Source organism: Nestor notabilis, unplaced genomic scaffold, assembly GCF_000696875.1.
Source record: "Nestor notabilis isolate BGI_N333 unplaced genomic scaffold, ASM69687v1 scaffold25088, whole genome shotgun sequence".
In the NCBI taxonomy this organism is placed as follows: Eukaryota; Metazoa; Chordata; class Aves; order Psittaciformes; family Psittacidae; genus Nestor; species Nestor notabilis.
Genome location: NW_009940966.1, coordinates 1 through 23,724, shown reverse-complemented (window position 1 = coordinate 23,724; position 23,724 = coordinate 1). Strand labels below are relative to the sequence as shown.

Below are 23,724 nucleotides of genomic sequence, written 5' to 3'. Positions count from 1 at the left end.
CTAGAGAACAGAATTTAGTAAGCAACTTCCACTTGCTAGAGTTTCTTACTTGTTAGTAAGAAACGTAAGACCAATCTCTTGTTGCATAAGGCAAATCATAGATACTTTCTCATGGCACATGAACTTACCACGGATCCAAAGACGTCAGCCCACAGTGTGTTCATATAGAATGACAGACTCAACTAGGTTGGAAAAGACCTTTAAGATCATCAAGTCCAACCATAGCCCTAGGACTGCCAAGACCTCCACTAAAGTGTATCACCAAGGGCTTGCTTTGCAGTTCCCTGCTGTAAAATGTCAGCAGATCCTTACATCTGATCCTTACATATATTCATTGACACTCTTTGGGCCAGAGGGTGTGCAGAGGACTGTCCAGAGGCATTTTTGTTTCGGGATCAGAGATTCAAGGTATATCTGCACTAGATGTTACTGCAATTTATGTAAATATATACAGACTGTCTACAGACTAGTTTGTTAAGGAACTGTTAGTCAAGTAGAACCAGCAGCCAGGAGCTCAGCACATCCTTACATGTGAATATGTAGCCAGTTGCTCAGAGGTATTTGCTGCTGCATTTGAACTCTACCTTACCACAGCCGTATGACCAACAGCCTCCAAGCAACTTCAGTGTATCAGTGGTTGTAGTCATGGTTTAAGTGCTCTAGAACTTACTCGTGAAAACAACTTGATCCTTTATTTGCTACAGAGAGTACTACAAATGCATACGGTGTGATACAACTACGTAATACATGTTACAGTGCTTTAGTGACATTTTGTTTCCCCCATTATTTCAGCATCAACTGTCAGCTCGTTTTATAGATGTGTCCATGGTAGTGTCAGTCAGCCTGAAAACCACCAGCTGCTTGGGAATGTTGATGTTTTTATTTGCAAAATTCTGCACTGATTTGATGAGTGTCTGTTTTTATGGCCAGCTCTGAATACCTGTGGCTTTGCTCAGAGAGTCCGAGTAGTTTACTGCCCAGGTAGAGCAATAACCTAGAGCCAGTCCAATAGATGCACTGGGTATAGGAATGGCGTGGAATTTAAATTAGCTGAATGTGGTCCTGTGTGTCATCTTTTACCTGGAGATGAATTACTAGGTAGAAGTGGAGGCTCAGCACCTGTTTGAAGTTCAGACTGCTCTTTGGGGAAATTAACCCATGAACAAAACAGTTGGAAGCTCCTGCCTTTTCTAAACTAGCATTGTTCTGAAGAAATTAATTTTCCCCTATACTGGCTAATGATCCTGGCTGAGAGACTGTTAGATCGTAAAATGAAAACTATGTTTGTCCTTCATATGCTGAATACTACCTTAAAAATTTTACAGAAACACTGTACCTTATTGTTGAACAGAAAGGCCTTTCTGCCTTCAGCTGCTGCTAAAACTGTAACTAGAGGCTCTTTTCTATGGCTGCTTTTCATGGTGATTATCCTGTTGCTTTTGACCAGCGAAGAAAGTTTCCAAAGAACAGGGGTTTTACTTCAGAATCAGCCAGATGGTATAAAACAGGAGGCATCTTTATGTGCAGCGGGAGAGATCAGCTCCACTGAGTTTTGGATATTGAATAAGTGAAACAGCTGCTGCACCTGGTTTCTTTGTAAGATGCTTAACTGGTGTGTTTCATTACAGCCCCAGCGAAGTCAGCGTGGCTGGTTTTACTCGCAGCAGAGAGATTTGACCCTCCGTGTGCACAAACCGAGTATGGCTGAGTGCCCTATGTTATATCATCGAAGAAATGCAAATGTTTCCATCAAAGTTTAGCAAAACAAAGGCATTTATCAAAGATGGAGTAATGAGTATAGAGTATTTTCCACCAGCTCAGTCTCTTTTCTCTGAGGTGTATCTGTGACATTCAGGCACACAAGATGTTAAATGGTAAAGGCAAATATTTGTTAGACTGCCAGGAACAGGTTGTTGCTATTAAGAATGGGTTTGCAAATTTTTTTTTTCCTGAAGTAGTTTCCTCAACTTGAAAATCACTTTTGACTGATGTTTTCCCCAGTCTTAGAAAGGGCACCTCTCCAAGATGAATCAATAGAAAAGAGCCCAATGTCAGTAAAAGCTCTGCTTTTCGTCTGCATTTGACACACAGGAGTTGGGAAAGATTTTAAAACCAGGGAAGAGTAGTAGTTAAGCCACAGAATTGTCTGTTTGGCTCAGAGCTGTACACAAAATTACTTTAGCCATTTCAAACTGATTACATTCAAGTTGGTAGTGCTGTTTTCAGCTTGAGTTATTGATATAAGACCCATCTTACTGTAACAGCTGCTATTTCAGTATGCTAAATGGAAACAGTTGATGCGGAGAAGAACTGATGCTTTATGCAATTTGAAGTTTTCCAGCGCTCAATATTCTGATGGCTGCCTAGACCGAAATTCAAAGCCATTAAACAGGCCATCATGTCAATAGTACAGGTGGCAGCAACAAAAGCACAAATTCAGGAAAGTACAGCCTGAGCTAATTAATAACTGTTTTCTAAAATGCATTAACAAAAGCCTCCCACAACCTCCCCGTTACCTTACTAATGAGACAGGACTGGATTAATGCAATTGAGAAATCTCTTTAGTCTCCGAAGTAGTCTTCTGATGGCATATCTGGGTCAGTTTGTCTAATCAACTTTTGGTTATTGAAAGTTATTTCTAAGAATTTTATTTAGCCACATGTAAAAGGAAGTCTGTTGTGGAGCTTGTTTCCTAGATCCTGACGTTATGTAATGGTTCTTTTGGAAGCCCCAGGTAATACGAAAATCTTGGGGGTTTTAACTGGTGTCAAAAACTATCCCAAAATATTCTTCCTCGCTTTCTTTGATTTTTATTTTGATTCATAGGGTGTTTAAACTTTTAAACCTTTGCTTTGTTATCTTTTTCGGGTCAGAATACCACTTGGGATAGTGTGCTAGTTTTGCTTTGAAGGGTTCTTAGAGTCTCAGTTTTGGTTTTGCTATTTTGAACTTGATTTCTTGCTCAAAGCAGAGGCTTTAAGGCCTCTGATTTAATAGCAGCATATTGCAATTGAGGGAAATCAGGATCTCAGTCTTGCTGGATGTAGTTACAGCTAGAGAAGTATCTTAGAACTAAATGATTTACTCTTCCTTTCGAGCATCCAGTCCATTAAGGTTGTTCCATCTTTGCAAGCAGTGATTTTTTGGGGGGGATCCTGTGACAGGATGTGCAAGAATGTCAACTGGGAGAAAGCACTGGCTAATCGTTTACCACTAGAGGGCATTGACCATTCTCATTAATTTTACTCCCTTTCTGGAAACGCAGGAGTGAAGTATTCCCTCTTTAGAGATTTTCTGGATCACTGTGAAGACTCTTACCTTCTGCCATGGAAAGCTGAAGTCAGATTGGCAGGATTTATAACGTTTGCATCCTGGCAGATGTGCTGCTTGCTATTTAGAGTGAAGAAAAATTCAAATGTGTCAACACTAATACTTAACCCACTTGTTCTTGTTTTGTGGCTCATAGGTCTGGGTTGGGTGTTCCTGTTATTCTGAGAAACTCAGAAGAAACAGAATCCAGTGCAAGAGTGTTGAAAAAGCAGATGAGACAAGTGAAGAATCCTTTTGGGTTAGAAATCCTTCATCCTGCTACAGCTTCAGTAACAAGTCAGTGAGTTTCTGATGTGCTTGATTTTTGTCCGTTTGGGTTCCTGAACTTAGTACTTTCTGTTTTCTTGCTCTCCCCCTTTTTCTTTACCAAAATGCTTCAGAAACGTTCTTTCTTCCATCATTACAAAAGAAATAATTTTTACACCACTTATAAATATGGTGGTTTTAAAAGTAAAATCTTTGGCTATTTAAGTGCAGTTTAATTCTTATTAATGAAACACTTCCTGCTGTAACAGATTTCTAAGTAGCAGAAACATTTGTAGATTACAAAAACGCCCACAGTAGCTGGTAAACTTTACAGAATTGTAGAATTGTATAGATTTCATTATAGAATATATGCCACCCACTTAAATCTAAGTCCCAGTCTCCAGTGGTGTTTGGAAATGCACTACTTTAAAAAAAAATCTCCTCTTTCTATCTGTGTTTCTGTGGAAACTGAATTTAAGTATCTATTTGGATCAGAGTTCAAGGTAGTTCCTAACATCCCTGAAGTGGCCCACATAGGAAGTGAAATTCATGCCTTTCTGCATCACTGGGGAGTAGTAAGCAAGGCTGACTTGCACTGGCATCTTCTGCCCTTGCAGATGTGGAGCCTTCCTATGAATGAGAAAAGGGCTGCAGCAGTTTTAACCTTCTGTCTATGTAGAAAAACAAAACAACCCCAAACAAGAAACTCAGCAACTTAGTCTTCAGGTAACTTGGATTTTTCAGGAGGTTTGAGCACTTGAATTTTGTGGGACTTTTCAAGAGCTCTGCTCCTGTTTGTGTAGTAAGTGATTAGAAGTTAATGGGTTGGGTGCTTGATTTTTATAAAAGAAATGAAGCACATAGATCCTCTGTTTATCCTCCCTCTGTATGATCAAAAGGGCCTTATTATTTGAGACCACAGAGAGTTGTAGGCTGGTGATCCAGTTAATACCATTATCTAAGGAGGAAAGGGACTTTGGACTATGGGTTGTACTCATGGGTCTGCCAGTGAGTGTGTAAAATGTTACCAGAAGTTAAAATATATCCTTCATAAAATGCATGTGCTGCTTTTGTTAGCTTAATCAGCCATTTTATCTCCTTGCACCCACTTCCTCATCTCATTGACTTTCATAGCACTAAACCTGGCCTAAATTCTTAGAAGATTAGATTATAATGATAAAAATCTGGGACGCTTTAAGAACCTACACGTAGCAATTCCAGAATTCCTGCACATAAGTGAGTTAATGAAATCCTTATCTTCTTTCTACAAGAGGGTATAACACTGACACCAGACTGTCTGGAAGACTGTATTCTTACATGCTACTGGGGCTGCAGTGTTCAAAAACTTCATGAAGCATTGCAGAAACATGTCTACTGCTTCAGAATAAAGACTCCTCAGGCATTAGAGGATGCTCTGTACAGCGAATACCTCTATCGACAACAGTACTTGTATCCTTTTTTGCAATTGCTTTGACAAAATATGCTGTTTCATTGGCACAGGGAGTGTTAAGACTTGTGAACATTCGGCAGTTCTTGGCACAACATATTTATGAACAAATATGATGACAAATATTCTTTATGCAAACGTCACATTTGTCTACAATTATAGTGACACTGATTGTTTTCCTTGACACATACAAAGCATTAAAAAAAATGACAAGGAAGAAAAACATTGTCAGTTACCAGAAGATGCTCAAGTTGTTGATTTTGGTCCAGTGCCTAGATCTCGCTATCCCTTGGTAGCATTGCTGACGTTAGCAGATGAAGAAGACAGAGAAATATATGATATTGTAAGTAATATAAGAATGTATAGAATGTATTTTAGGGTCAGTGTGTTTAAGGTCTGAATGTTCAGGAGATAGGCTTGAATAAAACAACTTCCTTTCCCTGGCCCCTAGAATTTGGTCCCTAGCCTTGTCACTCATGACTCCGTGGGAGCATGGCAGAAGAGCAAAGATAATTGTTATATGTAAAATATGAGTGCCATTCAAAAGATGCTTATGATTTTCAGAAAGCTTATCTCAGCAAAGTTCTCTGTAGTAAGCCCTGTCATCAGATGAACTGGGGTTGTAGTAGGTTAGTAAGCTATTACTCCCATTTTTCTGATCACATAAACCTGTGGAGGAGCTCTTGCACTGATACAGTCTTTTGGGTTGCTGTTGGCAAGGTAAGAGGATTTTTGTGTGTGTGTGTCTGGCACAGATACATGAGCTGACTGCTGCCTTGACTGTTAGAAACATAGAAATTACCTTTCTGCTACAGCCAAGTCTGTGTAATACACTACATTGTGTCTCACAGTAGCCAGCTTCAGGGTGTTCACAGGAAGGTGTGAAGGTCTCCTTGTGGACTGATAAGGGATACTCAGCTCCCTGGAAAGGTCTCCTCCTAATCTCTTACAGTTAAAGCAGCTTCAGATTTGTCACATGCAGTTCAATATCCCTTCTAAACTCTAAACTGACTCTTTTTGGAATGATTTGGGACACACTTTTCTCTCCCATCTTTTCATTTGGTTGACAATCTAATAGCACTAACTGCTTGAACAATAATACAAATGAACTTGGAAGTAAATTGCCTAAATCCACCAAACACTTTTCCACACATTCATTTGGAAATTGTTTGTGATCACACCAGTGCCTAAGAAATCTGATTCTTTTCTAAGTGATGCATGTCCTTGGCTTCTTATCACTTGACCTTAGGACTGCTTCCCTCCCTCTTGTCCCGTGACTTGAGACACTCCCACATGCCCCAGCTATTTCCTGTATGTTTGACATTAGTATGGACATGAGTTTGTAACACCTCTTTTGTTCCTTCAGATAGAAGAAAGGGATGAAAGGAGAGTGGGGAAGGTATTTTTCCTCTGGTTTTGGGGAAAAGGAACACAACTAGAATCTGTCAATATGGTCAAAGAAGTAACTCTACCTGAACTCCTTGCCAGACAAATGTCAGAATTGCATCTCTTGTTGTAAAAACAAACTTTTAAAATATAAATACAGTGTGGAAAAGGATCTTTTCCGCTCTGGCCAGTATGATATTACTGCATTATTCTAACATCAGTGCATCAAGCTACATCTTTAGTTATTTTGTATGTGTGTGTGTCCATCACTATGGCTGATGTTCCAGTAGCTCTTTTCTGGAGAGACTGATTTTCATCCAAACCATATTTGTGGCTAAATCATACCTATTTGGTTTTGTGCCTTAATTTTCCTCTAGCTCCAGAAATTAGAGTGACCATATATGAGAGTTACAGAAATTATTTGAAGACTGTCAGGGCTAAAGTGGAAGAAGACTTAGATCTTAGGCCTGGATGAAAAACAGAAAGTGGAAAAGTAACTTCGTTATGGTGTACAAATACTTACAGAGAGAGAAAATACCTGGTACTGGAGGGGAAGGGGCTCTATAATCAAACAGCATAGCATTTCTACTAGATCATAGTATCACTGTTTATGTTTCTGTACTACAAGGTAACAGAGGAATCAGTAGCTTGAAGATCAAGATGCTTGTGTTAGGAACTGATCCCACTCAGAGTTAAACAGTTTCCCAGGTGTCTGAACAAACTAAGAATTGAGGACATGAGTTGTCATTGAGAAAGCATTTGTGGTGGAATGACATAATACAAATACACTGCAAACTGTTAACTTTAAAGTTCTTAGTATCCAAAGGCAAAAGCTGTCATTTTAATGCAGATTTAATGGCTTTCAGGTTTGAAAACAAAGCTAGTAGTGGTGTGGGGTTGTTTGTTTTGGGATGTTTTTTTGACACATTGTGATTTAGAAAAAAAGACCTTATTGCCAAAGAATAGTAATTTCAGTTAGTATAAATACATATGTATAGGTACATATATGGAGAGTCTGCATGTAATTAGCCATGTGTGGATTTTGAAGTACAGGTTTGATTTGCCTTTTTTTTTTTAACAGCTTTTTTCTATATTTCATTTCTCTTGACAGCTTCTGGGAACTACAATAATATTGAATTTCACTTATTTTCCTCGTTTTTAGAGGCTGTTACATAATTTGGGCAGGGTGAGGAGTATTAGGCACAGCATGCAAGCTTAGAGTGCTTTTACTTCTAGAAAACTGACTCTAAAGTCAGTCCACAGGATCCTTTCATAATCTTTTCAAGTGAAATTTGTCTTTTAGCCTGCTCATTTTAGAAGCCAAATCAGGGACACTTCTAAACACTTTTCAGAGTCCAAAAAACTGTGATCTGTGTGTTTGTGAGGGAAGTGGGAGAAAATAGAGAAAACTTTGCCTCTGACATGTTCCCCTCTAATTATGCAGTTGGAGCTCAGTCGATAGGGTCATTTCTTGTCTTTAAGACAGCCCAGGATGTGGCCGCAGAAGTTGTATGGGACTTAAATGCATAGACTCGTTTAAGGCTCAGTTGCTGTAGGAAACTCCTTGCAGTTTGTCAACTTCTCTTCCATGTAGGAGGAGCTCATCATGAGTTAGTAGAGTGGAAAGAGGAGTGTAGGAGCTGCTGCTTCTGGTTGAAGTCATTATGCCTTTCCATGGCACATCCATGATTGTGTAAGCAGCCCTACCTCAGCTGCCTGAGCACTTACCTTCAGGAGGACTGCATGTGCTTAGGTGCCTTTTCAATGTGGGGTGTGATTCCATTAGGTAAGAGCAGTCAGAGAAGGCCTCTACTGTAAACTGGCCATAGAAGGGCTCCATGGAGAATAAGGGCAGAGAACTGAAGCGCCACAAAGTGCTGTCTTGTGCCATGTCCTGTTTTCACCTTATCCAGCTTTTTTTTTTTTTTTTTTAAATCTGTGTTTGAAGTCAACATTGTTGATTGTCTAAGGAAATAAGCAGGTCAAAGGTTGTAACAAAGTGTGCAGTCTTTCAAACCAACTGTTGTATATGATTCATATAAGGAAAAGGAAAGTTATTAAACTTTTTTTTTTTTTATTATTTGGTAGATTTCAATGGTGGCTGTAATTCACATTCCTGATGAGAGCTACAGACTTCCCTGCAGAATACTGTATCAGTATCTGCTTCTAGCTCAAGGTCAATACCATGAGTTGAAGGTAAGCCCCATACTGAGTCTTGTTTCATCTGGGTGACAATGTTAAGTCTAGCTCATATAGGCATTCAGGAGCCTAAATTAGTATAAGACTTATTGTCAAGCAAAGAACTGGGTAATAGTTAAAATTATCAATTATTTCAGCAAAAGTTACTGTACAGAAATATTTTATATGACCATATTAAAGATTTCCTGGAGAAATTACTTGATTCTAGTCTAGGCAACCTAGGTCATGTCTGCTTCTTAAAGCAGTGATAAGAAATTAACTAGCTTTGAATGCTTCCTATTTCCAGAACATTTGTTACCTCCTTCCTAGTCTCTTAAAATTTCTCCTATACTGCCCTTCGGTTGGGAAAAATGAAGAAGAAACTTTTTTTGTGTTGTTTTTTGTTTGTTTTTTTATATATACTTTTACTGCAATACATGTGCAAAAGTTAGGAGTAGGCCTAGCACAAACCAGTATAAGTTAAACCAATGGTCTTGTTATTCCAGTCCAGTTTCCCTTATCTATGCTTCCTCTGGGACCATCTTTGTCCTGTGTCTGTCAGGCAGTTGATGGTGTGATTCTATGCAATACACTTTTTTATTATTCTGGTAATAAAAATAATGTATGGTATTGATAAGCTAGTAGTTGGGCCAAATTAATTCAGTTGAGTAGCATTCAGTCAGAAATAGATTTGTTCAAAGACATGTTTGTCCTGGCCATTTGCTGACATATTATGCAGGTGAACTTCCCTGTTGATCCCCTTAAACCTTCTCTTCATGTATGGTTTCCATTGTAAAAACATCACTTCAGCTGAACAGAAATAACTGTGCAGCTGCATGCTGTGTAGTTGTGCAGCGTGCTCTCCACAGGCACCTTTGGCTGCATGGCAGTTTACTGGCTTTATTAAGTTATCACACCCAGAAGAATTTGCACTTCATATAAAATGCAACAAAAAGGAGTAGGGGATTGAGCAAGAGTAGAATGGGTTGGGTGAGTGGATTTAACAGCTGGGTGGATATATTTTTGGTAGGAATGGATGGAAGCATCCCTCTAGCCATACAGAACAATACACCAGAAACAGAAACCCGAGTTGGGTTTCAGAACCTGGACAATACTGTTTAAAGTTCATGCATGTACATTGATTTGATTCAGCTGAGATTTGATGACTTATCCTTAGTATTTTCCCAGTCTTTTATGTAATTTTGTGCTTCTGAACTACCTTTAACTGAAGGCCAGGTGACTGTCAGGACTCAGGGGAAGAGTGTCTGGCTCTTGACCCAGTGGAAACCAGTCAGTCTGACCCAGTGGAACTTGCATCGTGTGTGTGTATATTTTCAGCTATCAGGGGAAAGTTTGTTGCCTTCTAAATGTTTGTGTATATGTGTATTTTAGCAGCTCTACATGTCTGCAAATAGTACTGCAGCATCTTCAAGCGATGCATCCCCTGGTGAGAGAAGCACTGACAGAAGCTTACTAGAAAAGGCTGGACTGGCTGAAGACGAACCAGAATTGCATGAAGAAAATAGTAAAGACTGTGTTGTTTGCCAGAATGGCACAGTGAACTGGGTACTCCTACCCTGCAGGCACACGTGCTTGTGTGATGGCTGCATCAAGTATTTTCAGCAGTGTCCAATGTGTAGGCAGTTTGTTCAAGAATCTTTTCCACTTTGCAGTGAAACAGAGCAAGATGAAGATGAATCAACCCGTATCTTGCAAGATGTTCTTCCTGGAAGAGTTTTTTAATATGGAGAAAAACAGAACTGGGTTGTATGCACCAAGATTAAATGTAGAAAACAGACTGCTTATGGGAGGTTACGTAGCATTAACTCATATGGTTTTGCTTTTTATTGTTAGGTAATTCTCAGCTTCCTTATTTTTCTTCGCTCCATATGCTCACAGGAACACCATGCTTATCCATGCAATGTGGACGGGAGAAGTGCGTGGGGTATCTTTGAAGAATGTGATTTCATTTATAACTTCTTACTAGTTTTTCATGGAGTACTATTAGAGGCGATTTTGATTACTAAATTTAGTACATCTACTAAAAAAAGAACAAAACTTGCAAGTGAAGTTGCACACAGCTCATTCTATATTTATTGTATTTAAAATACTAGAGTGATATATCATTTTAGCTGAGTATAATTTAGAAACGTAGCACTTTACAGAATGTATCAAATGAAGGAAAGTAAATATTCTTCATTGTTAAACCCATGTATGTTTATTTTGTAGATGAAAGCTGGGTTGTGGCAGGAGCTGGGAGTCAATGGCATGATTCAGGACACTGTTTCTGATTGTTTTGAAAGATGTGTGTGTATGCAGGCATGTGTGAGGGGCCTTAGTCAAAGCCCATTGGAATGAGTGGAAAGATTTTTGTTCATAATTGTTGTCTTGAACTAAACATTGCTGTCACTTTGAAGCCTGAGCCTCTGCTAAGTCATCTTGAGACACAGACTTTCCATCTTGTTAGCAATGGCTGTAAGAACTTGTTCTCCATGCAAATGTTAGTTAATTACTCCACAGAGTGGTTACTTGGGCAGTTTTGTGGTGCTGTTCTAGTATGAGTAGCCTGCTTTGGGGAATTTCCAACTCTTTTTACTTGCATTGTCAGCTTAGATGCAAAGTTAACCATTCACCTTTTTTCAATAGTCCCAAGGAATTTACTTACTCAAAGAAAGAACCTACAGAACAGCAGAAAATTATTCTTTTTCCCCCCAGTGGTGTATTGTCAAAAGCAATAAAAATGGCTGTTGAGAAGAGAAAGTGGTGTTTTGCTTCTTAAGAAAGCACCAAATTTTCCTGAAAACAGATGGGCTGGGTCTCACATCTGTTAATGTAAGACAAAAATGCAAAAGCTCATTAGAATCTGCGGAAAATGGGGAGTAGCTGCTTTCTGTCCCCCTTCTTGTTCCCTTGCAGGTTTTCCCCACATCCAATTCCAGGACAGCTGCTCAGTATTGGGAAAAGAAAGCCCAATGGCTCGTGTTCTGAGCCATGCTCCAAGCAATTCAGCCTGTAACTCCTCTAACGGTGCTGCTGTACAAGGTACATACAAGGTGTATGTGCTGCACATCTCCAAACCAGGGCAGGAAGCTTCCTCTAATCAAAGGTACTGCATCTTTCCATCATTATTTTTATTTCCTGTTTGCCATGACCCTGCTTCAAACTCCTGGTAATTGCCTCTGAGGAAAAGATTTAGGCAGTAGTGGAGAGCAATATTGTAAGGACAGGGTAAGGTTGGGAATTGATGCATATAGCTACAGATCTCCAGCCAGCATTCAGCAGGCTGTTTGTAAGACAATTTATCTGGTCTACATAAAGTGACCTTCCTTGCCAGGGACAACTTGGGAACAAACTGCTGGCTAAATCGGCCTTGTGTTTCCACTGTAGATCAAACACGAATTAAATACCCAGGTGTCTGGGGGGACTGCTTAGTACTTTCAGAGAACTTTGGAAGACTCACGGTTCTGTGAGGAAATCATCACGGCAAAGAATGAATGGTGTATATGCTGCAATGCAGGAGGCTGAGAACAGTGAGAGGAGAGCAGAGCAGAATGTCACTGCAGAAGGAATGAGTGCTGGTGGCAGCAAGGCCATACCTCAGATAAGGACACAGCACAGATAGGGAGCAACAACAGGATGATGCAACTCAAGCAGACCCAGAGCTGCCTGTATCAAAAGAGAGCGTAGAGACTGTAAGTGTCATATGGTGGCTTCACCACTCAGGGTAAATCAGAGGCATGATGAGAACATGTCCTCTGTGTCACTCCAGGCAATCCACACTGGATCCCTTGGTGCTAGTGAGAATGTGAGCGTGCAAGAATAAGCATGCAAGAATGAGTGGGTGAAATCAGGCTTAAAAATAAAAATCATAGAATCATGGAATAGTTTGGGTTGGAAGGGACCTTAAAGATCATCTAATTCCAACACCATGCTTTGGGCAGGGGCACCTTCTACTAGACCAGGTTGCTCCAAGACCTGTCCAGCCTGGCCTTGAACACTGCTAGGGATGGGTCAGCTGTAAAAAATCACCTTCCCTTTCTTTCTGTGGTCTTGCATTGAGTTTTTTGCTGGCTTGGTTGCAGCCTACCTGCTGGAGGTAGTTGCTAAATTTAGCCTCTTTACCTGTGTTATGAGCCTTGCTCTGCCATTAAAGGGGAGCAGTTAACATGATGATAGTGGAAATAATTGCTCTTCAAACTTCCGTTCATAGCCATGTGTCTCTGCTGTGAATGGAGAGCTGCTGTAAATGATTCCAGGCTTCTGTGGGCTCTCAGAAAAATTAATATAAAGTATATAAAGAGCCTGTGCTGTGATAATAACTGTTTCCATATGAACGGCTTGTGCTACCAGCATGTGGGATAGTGGCTGGACAGCTTGTTATTCCAGAGGAGCCAGTTAATGCTGCGCTTGTCCTAACCTGGAGCTGGGCACTTCTTGGTAGTCAGCAGGGACTGGGTTTGTCCATATAGATAACCAAAGAGGTGTTGCTTACTGCTTAACCACAGCAGTGCCCAACATTCAATCAATGAATTAAGATTTCCCAACAAGACAGTGTGATCCAAGCTTGTGGGCTTGTTTAATCTCAAGGTGAAATGGTATTCAAGTAAAGCCCACAGAGAGTTGCCTGGTCTGTCTCATCCTTCAACTGATCGATGCCACTATTAAATAATAATAACAGCAAACAGGATGTAGCTGTGCTGACCTGCGAGGCCATGTATTTACCATTAAGTCTGTCCCAGCTTTTCATTTGTTTCATGTTCTTTTAATAGCATTTTCCAGAGATGCTTAGTTACTTTATCAGATCTAACAAGCTTCCTTGCTGGCCCAAATCAAAGACCTGACGGAGAGTTATAAAAGGTACAGTAGCTAGCTTATTACATTTGCCCTTCTTCTAAGAAGCCATCTCAAAATATAGATCAGGTGAGAAGTAAAGGAGCAGCTCTAAAGCTACCTTGTGTGTCCCATGATTGTCTTAAGACAGGGATTCAAGGCTCTAAGAGAGAAATAAAACCTTCCCCTGACCCACAAAAACAGTATATTGACAGAAGCTGTTCTGCTCTGTCGCCCTGTTGTAATAGAGGTAATATAACATTACTCTTCCACTCATTATAGGTGATGGTTATGGATTTGGTAACATCAAGGAACATACGCAGCTGCAGGCACAAGGCTTGCTTCTTTTCAGCAGCATTGGAGTATTACAAATTTGTAATGATTTTTGCTGCAGGAGAGAGGTGGGAGGTACCTCAGTGGTTTGGTTCATCAGCTGTAATCAGAGCTGCAGCTTTGAAATGAGTTGATCAAAGTAAGTGGTACTAGGGGTGTTCCTTTCCAAATTAGGTTCCTTTCCAAATGCCAGAGGACTATGGTGTGGACATCTTCCTTTTGCAGAGAAAGTTCCTCTGTGAGGATTTTCCTTCATCCCTGCCTGTCTCCTCCGAGCAGATGGCAAATGGTAGGAGGGAGAGAATTCAGGTCAATTCATTTTAAAATGGTCTTACTATTCCCACAAGGAATTCTGAATTCCCATAAAGAGCTTTGAAAACTAGCTGATACCCTGCCCCTTACTCCATATGGGCTGAAATGGTGCCACCACCACTGAGGATGATCACTGACCATTAGAGTGCTGAGGCTGGCTGCTGAGCTACCAGCAGCCAACACTGCCATCCTGGTACAATGCCATTCCTCATCAGGGAATAAGGGAAGGGGGAGTTCAGAACCTCATGTTTTGGTGGGTCTGAGCAGATGAGAACCCACGTTCATGTTTTGTTCAGCTTTAAGACAAGCTTCTGTGTGAATCTGATTAAAACAATTCATTTACTTGCTAACATCGAACTTTAAACCGTAAGTATGGTAAAAGGAGCCAGGAATCAGGGTCTGAGTTTCTCCTGCTAGTTTGTGCATTGCTCAGTCTCCCCATGCCCTGTTGAAGCTCTGTGAGCTCTGCCAGATGAAGCAGATTGGGGGCTGATGTCTGCAGCTGGGAAGTCTCTGCAGTAACTTGCCACCAGTCACCATTTGCTCAGTTGTCCTGATCTCCAGAACAAACAAGGACTGGCCTCTGTCACTGCAGTGGACGTGCAGGCCCTGCAAAGGCTGTCCCTGGTGTCCTGTATGTTTATAGCTAATGTAAATAATGCCAGCAATAGCTGAATTTTATCTCATACAGCAAAAGTCCTCCTCTGAACCAAGGCATTAGAAAGACTTGGTATTGTCTTGCTGGAGTATGCTGGGCAGGAAGGACAAAGAGAAAATCAGGATTAGGGTTGTATTTCTGGATAACTTTAGTATTACTACCATTTTAATGTTGCTTTGATGGCATACAGCGACCGTGTAATATGCCTGAGCACAGCTATCAGGCCATAGCTGAGCACTGGGGAGTGCCATGCTTTGCAGGGTCTCCCAAAGCCAGCCAGACCCTGCGCCCTGCCTTGCGACTGCTCCCTGAAGCAGTGCTAACCATGATGCTTATAGATGTTTGCCCAGCCAGTGACCACAAAAAGGGGCTCAGAAAGCCTGCTGAGCAATGCGGAGTCACTCGGGCAGCTCTACACATTGTTTCTGTGTTGCTTTTATTCCCTCCTGTCTGTCAGCAGTGTGGGTAGAGAGACATGAGCTTGCAGTGCGGCAATGGTTATACCTATAAAAACAGGCTTCTGCTGGTTTGGTTCCATAAATTTGTAGGAATGTGCAACACCTACATAAAGGGACCTTTGTCTGGATGTTGCTGCTTCTGAGCTGGGAGATTTCCTACTTTCATTATGCCTACTCATAACGGGAATGATTTAAAACAGTAAAAATGCTATATGTAAACATAGTCGTAAGACTAGATGAAGTCTTCATCAGTCTGATGTCGAAAGTGAGGAGTCTCTCTGTTTCTCTGACAGTATTTTGAAAAGCAGTGACTTTATAAATTCATGCCAAGATTACTGAGCCCTCATCAGGGTTCAGAGAAACCCAAAATACTCCTTTTACTCCTCCTCCCTCCACATGTACTCCTCAGCTATAGAAAGGGCAATGTTGTGATGTTTGCCATAGTCATGACAGGAGGTGTCACCACATTTCCATTCTTCAGAAAACATCTGTATTACCTGTGCCGTGTCCGGTGCTCCTGAGGGTCGAATGAACTGAGGAACTACTGCGGGACCAGCAATAAATTAGATGGACAATTAGTTGCTACCTGTGTTTTACCACTTCAGCCTGTGGTGTCCTCGTATCAGCAGATGATGTGTACCTAGAAAGCTTTCCTAGGTCTTAGATGCCTCCTCCAGCTTTTTGTCTTCATCATATGAGGGATTTTGGCAGTTCCTAATATTTTTTACTTTCCCATTGCATAGCCACTTCACATTTAATATTTCTTGGCAGATTTTTCAACAGTAGCTATAGTCAGGGGACTGGTAAGAAGTCTAATGCATCACTTATCTCTTTCATAGTGCTATTTATTTCAGTGTCTATCAGCTCCTTGTGAGCAGTATTTTAACAAACAGGCTAGAGGGAGGATTGCTAACTTGTGAATTACTTTGATACTTGTTCCTTTTCTTCTTTTTTTTTTCTTTTAACTCTACAGATTCTATTGAGTTTGGAGGCAATGAGACCCCAGAGATCTACCACGGTCATCATGCATCAATCTTCTGCCACCAGAATTGAGTGAGATACAGTTGTTCTGTTGTGTCTTAACTGGTCAAATACAACACACACACCACACTTGGAGCTATTAGGTTTTGGTCTCCAGTTCCTGAGGGTCCTCGATTTGAAGGATTTCCCCTATAGGGAATAGACTGCAAGCTCAAAATGCACCAGCTTGCTGGAAGCCTGGATTGGGATACTGCTGGCAATGAGGCTGAGGATAATTACAGCAAGCAGGGAGCCCTGAGGGAGTCAGGCACCATGTTTGCTCATGAGCTGCTCTGCTTGCCAAGGCCAGCAGACCCCTTTCTATGGGGGCACATTTCAATGATCAAAGTAAGAAGAGGGCAGGATTTATGGCATATGACAGCTTGAAAAGCAATGTTTTTCACCAGGCGCTGCCATACAGGGAACAAGATTAACAACCCAGCTGCTGCCTTTCTTTTGAAAGTCAGCTTCTTCCTAGGTGGTCAGTACCAGACGCTGGCTGGACTCTCCTCCACTGGGACAGCTTGAATGACACAAGAAGGTTTGCTGTAGGACCAAAAGAAAGATGTTTGCAAGAGGTGGTGGATTCACATTTAAGAATGGCTATAGCTTTTCCAGTCTTTCAATCTTTAAGTATCTTTTGAGAGACATAAAAGAAGTGTAGATAAGTCTGCTAGCTCCAGTTTTCCCTTTCAGTGCCAACTTCTTAACAAAAGTGTCCATCAAGACCAACAGCATTAAACCTCTACCATTCATACTGGAGTACTGCATCCAGCTTTGGGGCCCCAGCATAAGAAGGACATGGAGCTGTTGGAGTGAGTCCAGAGAAGGCCATGAAGATGCTCAGAGGGCTGGAACACCTCTGCTATGGAGACAGGCTGAGAGAGCTGGGCTTGTTCAGACTGGAGAAGAAAAGGCTCCAGGGAGACCTTAGAGCAGCTTCCAGTGCCTACAGGGGGCTTATAAGAAAGTTGGAGATGGACTTTTGACAAGGGCTAGTAGGGATAGGACAAGGGCGAATGGGTTTAAACTGATGGAGGGGAGATTTAGATGAGATGATAGGAAGAAGTTCTTCCCTGTGAGGGTGCTGAGGCGCTGGCGCAGGTTGGGTTTTGCCCAGAGAAGCTGTGGCTGCCCCATCCCTGGCAGTGTTCAAGGCCAGGTTGGACGGGGCTTGGAGCAACCTGGTCTAGTAGAAGGTGTTCCTGTCCATGGCAGGGGGGTGGAACTAGATGAGCTTTAAAGTCCCTTCCAACCTAAACCATTCTATGATTAACAAACCATTTGCTTTTCTCCTGTCCTGAAAAAGGTATTTGATAATATAAAGGACTCCTGGCCCTATGACATATTTTGATGAGGTCATGTATATCCTTCATTTTAGCAAAATCTAAATGTGGCCTTGGTGTTCCCACAGTCTAACTGCTGGATCTACTCGCAGCAACCCACTACGCACTTATTTCACAGCACCACATGAACTCAGAAATGTCCAGGCTTTGCCAAGCTATACCCTCAGCTTTACTTTGCTGGGTTTTACTTTGCTGGGTGTGACAGGCCTTTTGGCAATGTGCAGATTTCTCTGCAATTCATCCTGCTTCTGCTTCCAACAACTGCAGCCAGGTGAGACCTCTGCAATGCAGGGCTCCACTAGCCCCCTCTGGATACATCTGCTATGCCTAACTGGAAGAAATGCATCTCCAGTAGGCCTCATTTTCAGTAATGAACTTAAATGTTCCTGGTTGCTGCATATTAAGTGTTCATTCTCCAAAGATTCCCATAAATCCATGTCCTCCAGCACTGCCCATATTTCCCTTGTCCCATGTAGTCTGAAGGCTGCTGTAAGAGACAGTGGGGACAGAATGGTGGTTGGATGCTGGTGAAGTTGGGGACAATCACAGGAAACATGGCAGCTTGTAAAGCTTTTCCCTGGAGCCAGCAACCAGTTCTAACCATAACATAACACATGATCTCGTATGTTAACTATGTGGTAGTCTCTGCTGCAGGGAGCAGGACCAATCCATACAAGGGCAAGGCAAACCCAAAGATGTATCTGCTGACTTTTGGTCAAGAGTTTTGTTTCTCTGAATGAGCTCCTTAAAGCTGGGTTTCAGTCTTTTGAATGTCTCTTATTTGGAGGGACATAATTCCCTGTAGCACTACTTGGAGATGGACCCTGGTCTGGTTGAGTCACCCCACCCGCACAAATCTGATCTCATAAGGTGGTTTTACTCCCTTTTTGTTTCTTCTCATTTCCATGAGAATCTTCCTTTTTCTTCTTTTCTCACCTTTTGCAGAGAAACTTGTTGATACTCGTGAAGACAGGAGTGGTGGGTTTGGGGCATTTGAGCAAAGCTGCCATGATTCCCCACTTCCCATGCCAGGTTCCTCAGGGAAGCCGTGATCACTACTGTGCTGGGTGGTGGCTAGAGCTTAGCTGGGAGAGCTGAATTTGGTATATATGGAGCAACATTACATGTTTATTTATTCCCTGTTTTTAAGGAAACATGTAAAAAGCTCTTAGCAGCAATTTAAGCATCTGGCAAAGCGTTGTACAACTGGCCTGGTTCATCAGGGTGTTGGGGCTGGTATTATCCAGTTTGCTTCTAGCCTTTCATAGGTGTACCAGCCTTCATTGATGGAGCTCTCCTGAGGACTCCTGAGAAGCAACCTCCTTGACCAGGCAAGCAGGCAGCATCCTGGGCAAGTGAATGGCCTGAGATGTGGTGGGATGGAGAGAGACATGAGGATGGTGTGCAGGGCATGGCTGAGACTGAATCCCTTCTGCCAAACGCACCTGGCGGCCTCAGCATGTTGTGCCTTTCTCAGCAGCTCACTCAGTTTCCATGTCTTGTTCCTGCCTTGTTGCTTCTTGCAATGTCTTCAGAGAACTAAGGCAAAATGTAGAATGCCCCGTAGAGGTGTCTCAGTGGATCGTCTGTAGCTGCCCCATCCCTGGCAGTGTTCAAGGCCAGGTTGGATGGGGCTTTGAGCAACCTGGTCTACTGAAAAGTGTCCCTGCCTGCGGCAGGGGGGTTGGAACTAGATTGTCTTTAAGGTCCCTTCCAAACCAAACCGTTCTATGATTCTGTGATCTCTATTTACATCTATTCTAGCTGTATGCACACAGGCTTGCTGTGTCTGTGCAGCCCTAGATGTTATTTCTGCAAGTTTGGCTGAAAGCTGCATGTTTGGAGCCAGGAGCAGGAGAATCAACGAGAGCCGTTATCCCCTGTGTTTGCCTTTCATGCTTGGATACCCTGCCATTTGGTCAGCTGAGAGTGTGAAGGTTTCCTCCACCCCAACATCCTGGCTACGTCTAAACCCTCACCCAGCCTAGCAACTCTTCCACTCTCCTTTAGGGAAATTCTCCTTAAATTACTATCATTTTGTCAGCACTAGCCATGCTTCATTATTAATAATTAAGTAGAAAAACTGCCCTAATATCAGTGCTGCTGACATGTCTTGAGTTGTCACCAGGCTTCCAAAGAGAATTGCTTGAGAAGGGGTAGTTAGGGAAGCAATTTCCTCAATGGTGCGTGCTAATGCACATCTCCAAGCCTGCACTGGAGCTGCTGGAGCCAGGGAGTCGAGCAGCTCTGTTGAATGGTGCCTCCTTGGGGATCAGTGTCTTGTTTCATCAGGGCCATCTGCTCGCAACACAGCCTCAGTCAGCTCCAAGCCCTACAACAAGCTGCTTTCATTGCTGGCTGAAATGGTTTGAAAAATCTGAGTGTTGTAGGTAAACATGACGTGAGGCTATGGGATATAGCCATCCAGGGAGTTATCTCACCAGCAGGCATTTACGGGGTGTTAGCACGCATGAAGAGGGGCCCGCAGCCACTGAGGCATCTTGCTGCAGACCCATCTGAGGTGTGAGCTGGAGCCGTGTGATGGCCGGTCAGAGGGGATGGGATGGAACATCTCTTGTGTGCTGCACAAACCAGCACACCTCACAGCCAGGCTGCCCCGATGGCCCAGCAGGGCTTGAGTGAGGCTTTGCCCTCAACACACACACACAGATCTCAGTTTTGCAAAGACAAAGTCTTCAAATATTCACTCGCTTTTGATGGGACGATCAGGTCTGGCAGTACTGCGGAAAAGCACGCATCTATATTCAAGGAGCTATTTGGAACTGGAGGAGCCCAGTGAAACTTACTGCCTGCTGGGTTAAATAAATCATTCGCATCCCCTTCTTCTTCAGCTCCTCTTCGTCACCAATTCTCTGCATGTCACCAGGAGTGAGAGCAGCCTGTGGTACTTTTGCCAGGGATGCTTTTTTGAGAACCATTAGTTAAGTTGATTTATTCTGTTGCCTCTATGTCCCCAGGGTCCCTGTGAGCCAGCTCACTGAGAGCACAGGGCAGAGCTGGAGAGGCAGGTGCCAGTGCACTCACAGCACAACAGTGTTTTCAGAGCTGAAGCAGGGTCTTCTCAAAGCAACTCCTTGACAGCAGCTAAACAAATATTATGTGAGCAGCGCTTTCCACGCTAACCAGTATTTCCCAGTGCTTTCACTAGCACCCAGATGTTGCCACTTCCTCTCTTTTCCCTTCAGATGTGCACCGATCCCCTGCTGCAGCTCAAGCCGGAGGGTTAAATGCGCTCTTCCTGCCAGCCCTCATCTCCCATCGCAGGGGGTCACCGCCTCCTGCATCAGGCAAGTCAATGTACACTGCTCTCATGAGGACTTGGGCTGCAACACCTAACCTACCACTAACTTAAGCAGAAGTGATTGTACATCCAGGCTGAGAGCTGATCCACGTGGCAGGGTCATGCATTAAAGGCTGGAAGATGTGCGCTTCACACCCTGCCCCAAAATGATGCCAGCAGAATGCAGTGCATGTAGATTAGGTATTCCAGGACTGGGATCATCTTTTCTTCTATTTTCTCCAGGGCAGGAGAGATCTGTGACTTCTCATGGTGAATTCAGACCCAAAGTTATCCCTGAACCTGAGACTGGGCACAGGACCGTGAGTATAATAAATACACATTTTTAATGCTGCCCCATCTAATTTGGAAATATGTAGGTTTTGTTGTTTAAACTTTTCCTTTTTTTTAATTTGGTAGGGTTTATTTGTATGCATAGCACAGCTCCCTTCACTGCCCAAGGTGAGGAAGACGCTAGCATCCCAGTGCCCAACTCCCACGCTTTGTTTAGGAACAAATGGAAGGATGTTTACTTACCTCAGCCTGCCTACCGTGATATTTTCACTAGTATTTGGGTTTAATGAGCTAGGAAATCTGGGCCATTGTATGCTGGTGGATGTACTCATCCTTTCTTCAGCTAAATATGCTGTCGGATAGCTTCCACGGAGATAAGCAACTGCTTCCTTTGAACTCATGAACCATCAAGATTCACTAATTTGCTTAGACCACCTGCTTGGCTAATATTACCACAGGCCTCTTGTTTTCTCTCTCAAGTGGTAAACAGAAACATAGAGCATGCCTAGATGTTGCTGTACAAGCTGCCCTGGCATGCTGGCAGCGGAGGCTGGCCAGACCATGCCATCAGTTCTGCCTTGGCCAAATAATGACAGCCTGGACACTGCAAACCCCACTAACAGCCTCTGCTTTTTGCCCTGGGACTTGCAGCCCTGCAGAAATGCTGCAGCTGTATCTGTGAAGATCCCAAGGTTTCCCAGAAATTTCCATATCCAATAGAATTATCCTACTTCTCCATTGCCTCGTGTTTGTGCAGAGCTAGGGCATCTCTGCTCCTAGGACACAGCATCTGCACATGGGACGCTCCATCCTTGGGGAAGTGAGTTGATCATGGAGGTGTTGATCGAGTTCTTCCACCCCAGCGTATGAGCCCCGGGAAAGATTGGCTTCCAGCCAGCTTGGGACCATTCAGTCACATTGATCTGCATGGGCACCCACCCCACAACACACCTAGGGATGCAGCTGGGGATGCAGCAGGGTGTTTCTTCCATGGGTCACAGATGTATTATTTTTAATTACCATAGAAACCTCCAAACATCACAGCGTATGTTGTTATGTCAGGATCTCACTCCTCCACATCTTCTTCCTGGGGACACTAATGGAGGAACAGATACTGTGGGGTTCTGAGTGGTGGATCATTATTTTGGGGTCTATTATCAGGCTGCTCTCAATGTCTCTGGGGGCATGGGACATACTCTGTGGCTTTGGTCCATTTACTCTCGCTTGTTCATGACTTCTGCATGTGGGGGATACCATGTCTCACCAATCCACTTGGCCTTGCAGAGGGCTGCATTTAATGTTTCATCCCTAAATATTCTGCTGTTACCACTTTAGATGTGCAAAATGCAAAACCTGAGAGGCGTTATCGGCAAGGCGAGCTTGGCAACCCTTAAATTAGCAACGTGCAAGTGCATTTAGTTCTGCCCGGAGCTCCTCGTGCTGTTTACACCGATGGTTTAACAAGCCTCGCTCTGCATTCCCATGCAAGACGTGCACACACAGATGGTGTATCCTCACAGCTCGGCGGGCTGTCCCTCAGATGCCCGGACAGCGGGAGGACTGTCAGCACTGAGGTGCGGGGAAAGGGGCTCTTTGATGGATCATTTATTTGGATGGAGCTGGAGGATGAGGCAGATGGTTGGGTTTGTTGGCAGGGAACTCCGCGCCTGTTTGTTTAATTAGTCACCAGACATACTGAAAGCGAAAGTGTGTTATGTGCAAACTCATAAGCAGGGTGAGATGGACCATTTGCGCTTGACGTATAGGCAGCAACTTGGTGATCCTCATCCTGCAGCAGGACTGCAATACTCCTGTGTATGGGACTGGGTATTCCTGGGGGCTTCAGGCAGACTTTACCTTTTCCCCAAAAAAAGTAACAGGTTCAGCCATGTGTGTTGCTTTTTGTGAGCCAAAGGAGGCCCAAATCTGGAGTTTTCCTCTCTCCAGCACCCACCAGAGCACACAGCTGCCTTTGGAGAATGGCTTCACCATTGGAGGAGTTCAGCCCCTGGTTTGACACAATCACGTCCCTCCTTCGTCCTTCACCACCTCCTGCCTACTCTTACCTCCGAGCTTCCCTGCCCACAACGCAACAGGGACCAGGAAACGCTGCAACAGTTCCCTGAAGCACAAGCCATACACAGACCTGACATTTGCCACACTCACAAATAAACCCAAGTTACGCTTTTATTTGGGCTTTATAACGCGTTAGAATCTGCTCAATATTCACAGTCTTCTTGCAAACACTTATTCTTGGTTTTGGTCCTACCTCCTCCCCCTCACCCTTGGATATACCTGTATCATTCCTTGAATAGCAGGGAAATTGAAATAAAATAGAGTAGGATAGGATAGAACAGAACAGAACGCAGTAGAACAGAAAAAATAAAATAAAATAAAATATCATCTGCAGGGGAAATCAATAGCCCGAAGCACAAATCCTGCTCCTCTTGGGCACCGTTGGTGCTCTCAGGTTTAAGCCCATCCATCCACACCGACTGCTCCCCACATCCCCGGGGCAGCATTTACCACTGAGCACCCCGACATGCAAAACCCCTCAACCAAATTAAATCACGTTTGAAACGTCCCCT

General features: G+C 43.1%; 1 protein-coding gene across 1 annotated transcript; it reads left to right on the top strand.

Moving 5' to 3' along the window:
- The first annotated feature begins 3,473 nt into the window (after window positions 1-3,473).
- Window positions 3,474-10,794, top strand: CGRRF1 (cell growth regulator with ring finger domain 1). The gene is made up of 5 exons (XM_010020640.1): window positions 3,474-3,606; window positions 4,848-5,025; window positions 5,219-5,366; window positions 8,498-8,605; window positions 9,980-10,794. Exons 1-5 carry the CDS (start codon window positions 3,543-3,545, stop codon window positions 10,328-10,330), a joined length of 849 nt encoding a protein of 282 aa, XP_010018942.1. The 5' UTR covers window positions 3,474-3,542; the 3' UTR covers window positions 10,331-10,794.
- The last annotated feature ends 12,930 nt before the right edge of the window (window positions 10,795-23,724 follow it).

Bases quoted from the DNA above. Each gene is read 5' to 3' on its own strand.
- CGRRF1 (XM_010020640.1), top strand. From the start codon at position 3,543: ATGAGACAAGTGAAGAATCCTTTTGGGTTAGAAATCCTTCATCCTGCT. The intron at 5,367-8,497 runs GTAAGTAATATA...ATTATTTGGTAG, and splicing joins ACAGAGAAATATATGATATT to ATTTCAATGGTGGCTGTAAT. The intron at 8,606-9,979 runs GTAAGCCCCATA...TGTGTATTTTAG, and splicing joins GTCAATACCATGAGTTGAAG to CAGCTCTACATGTCTGCAAA.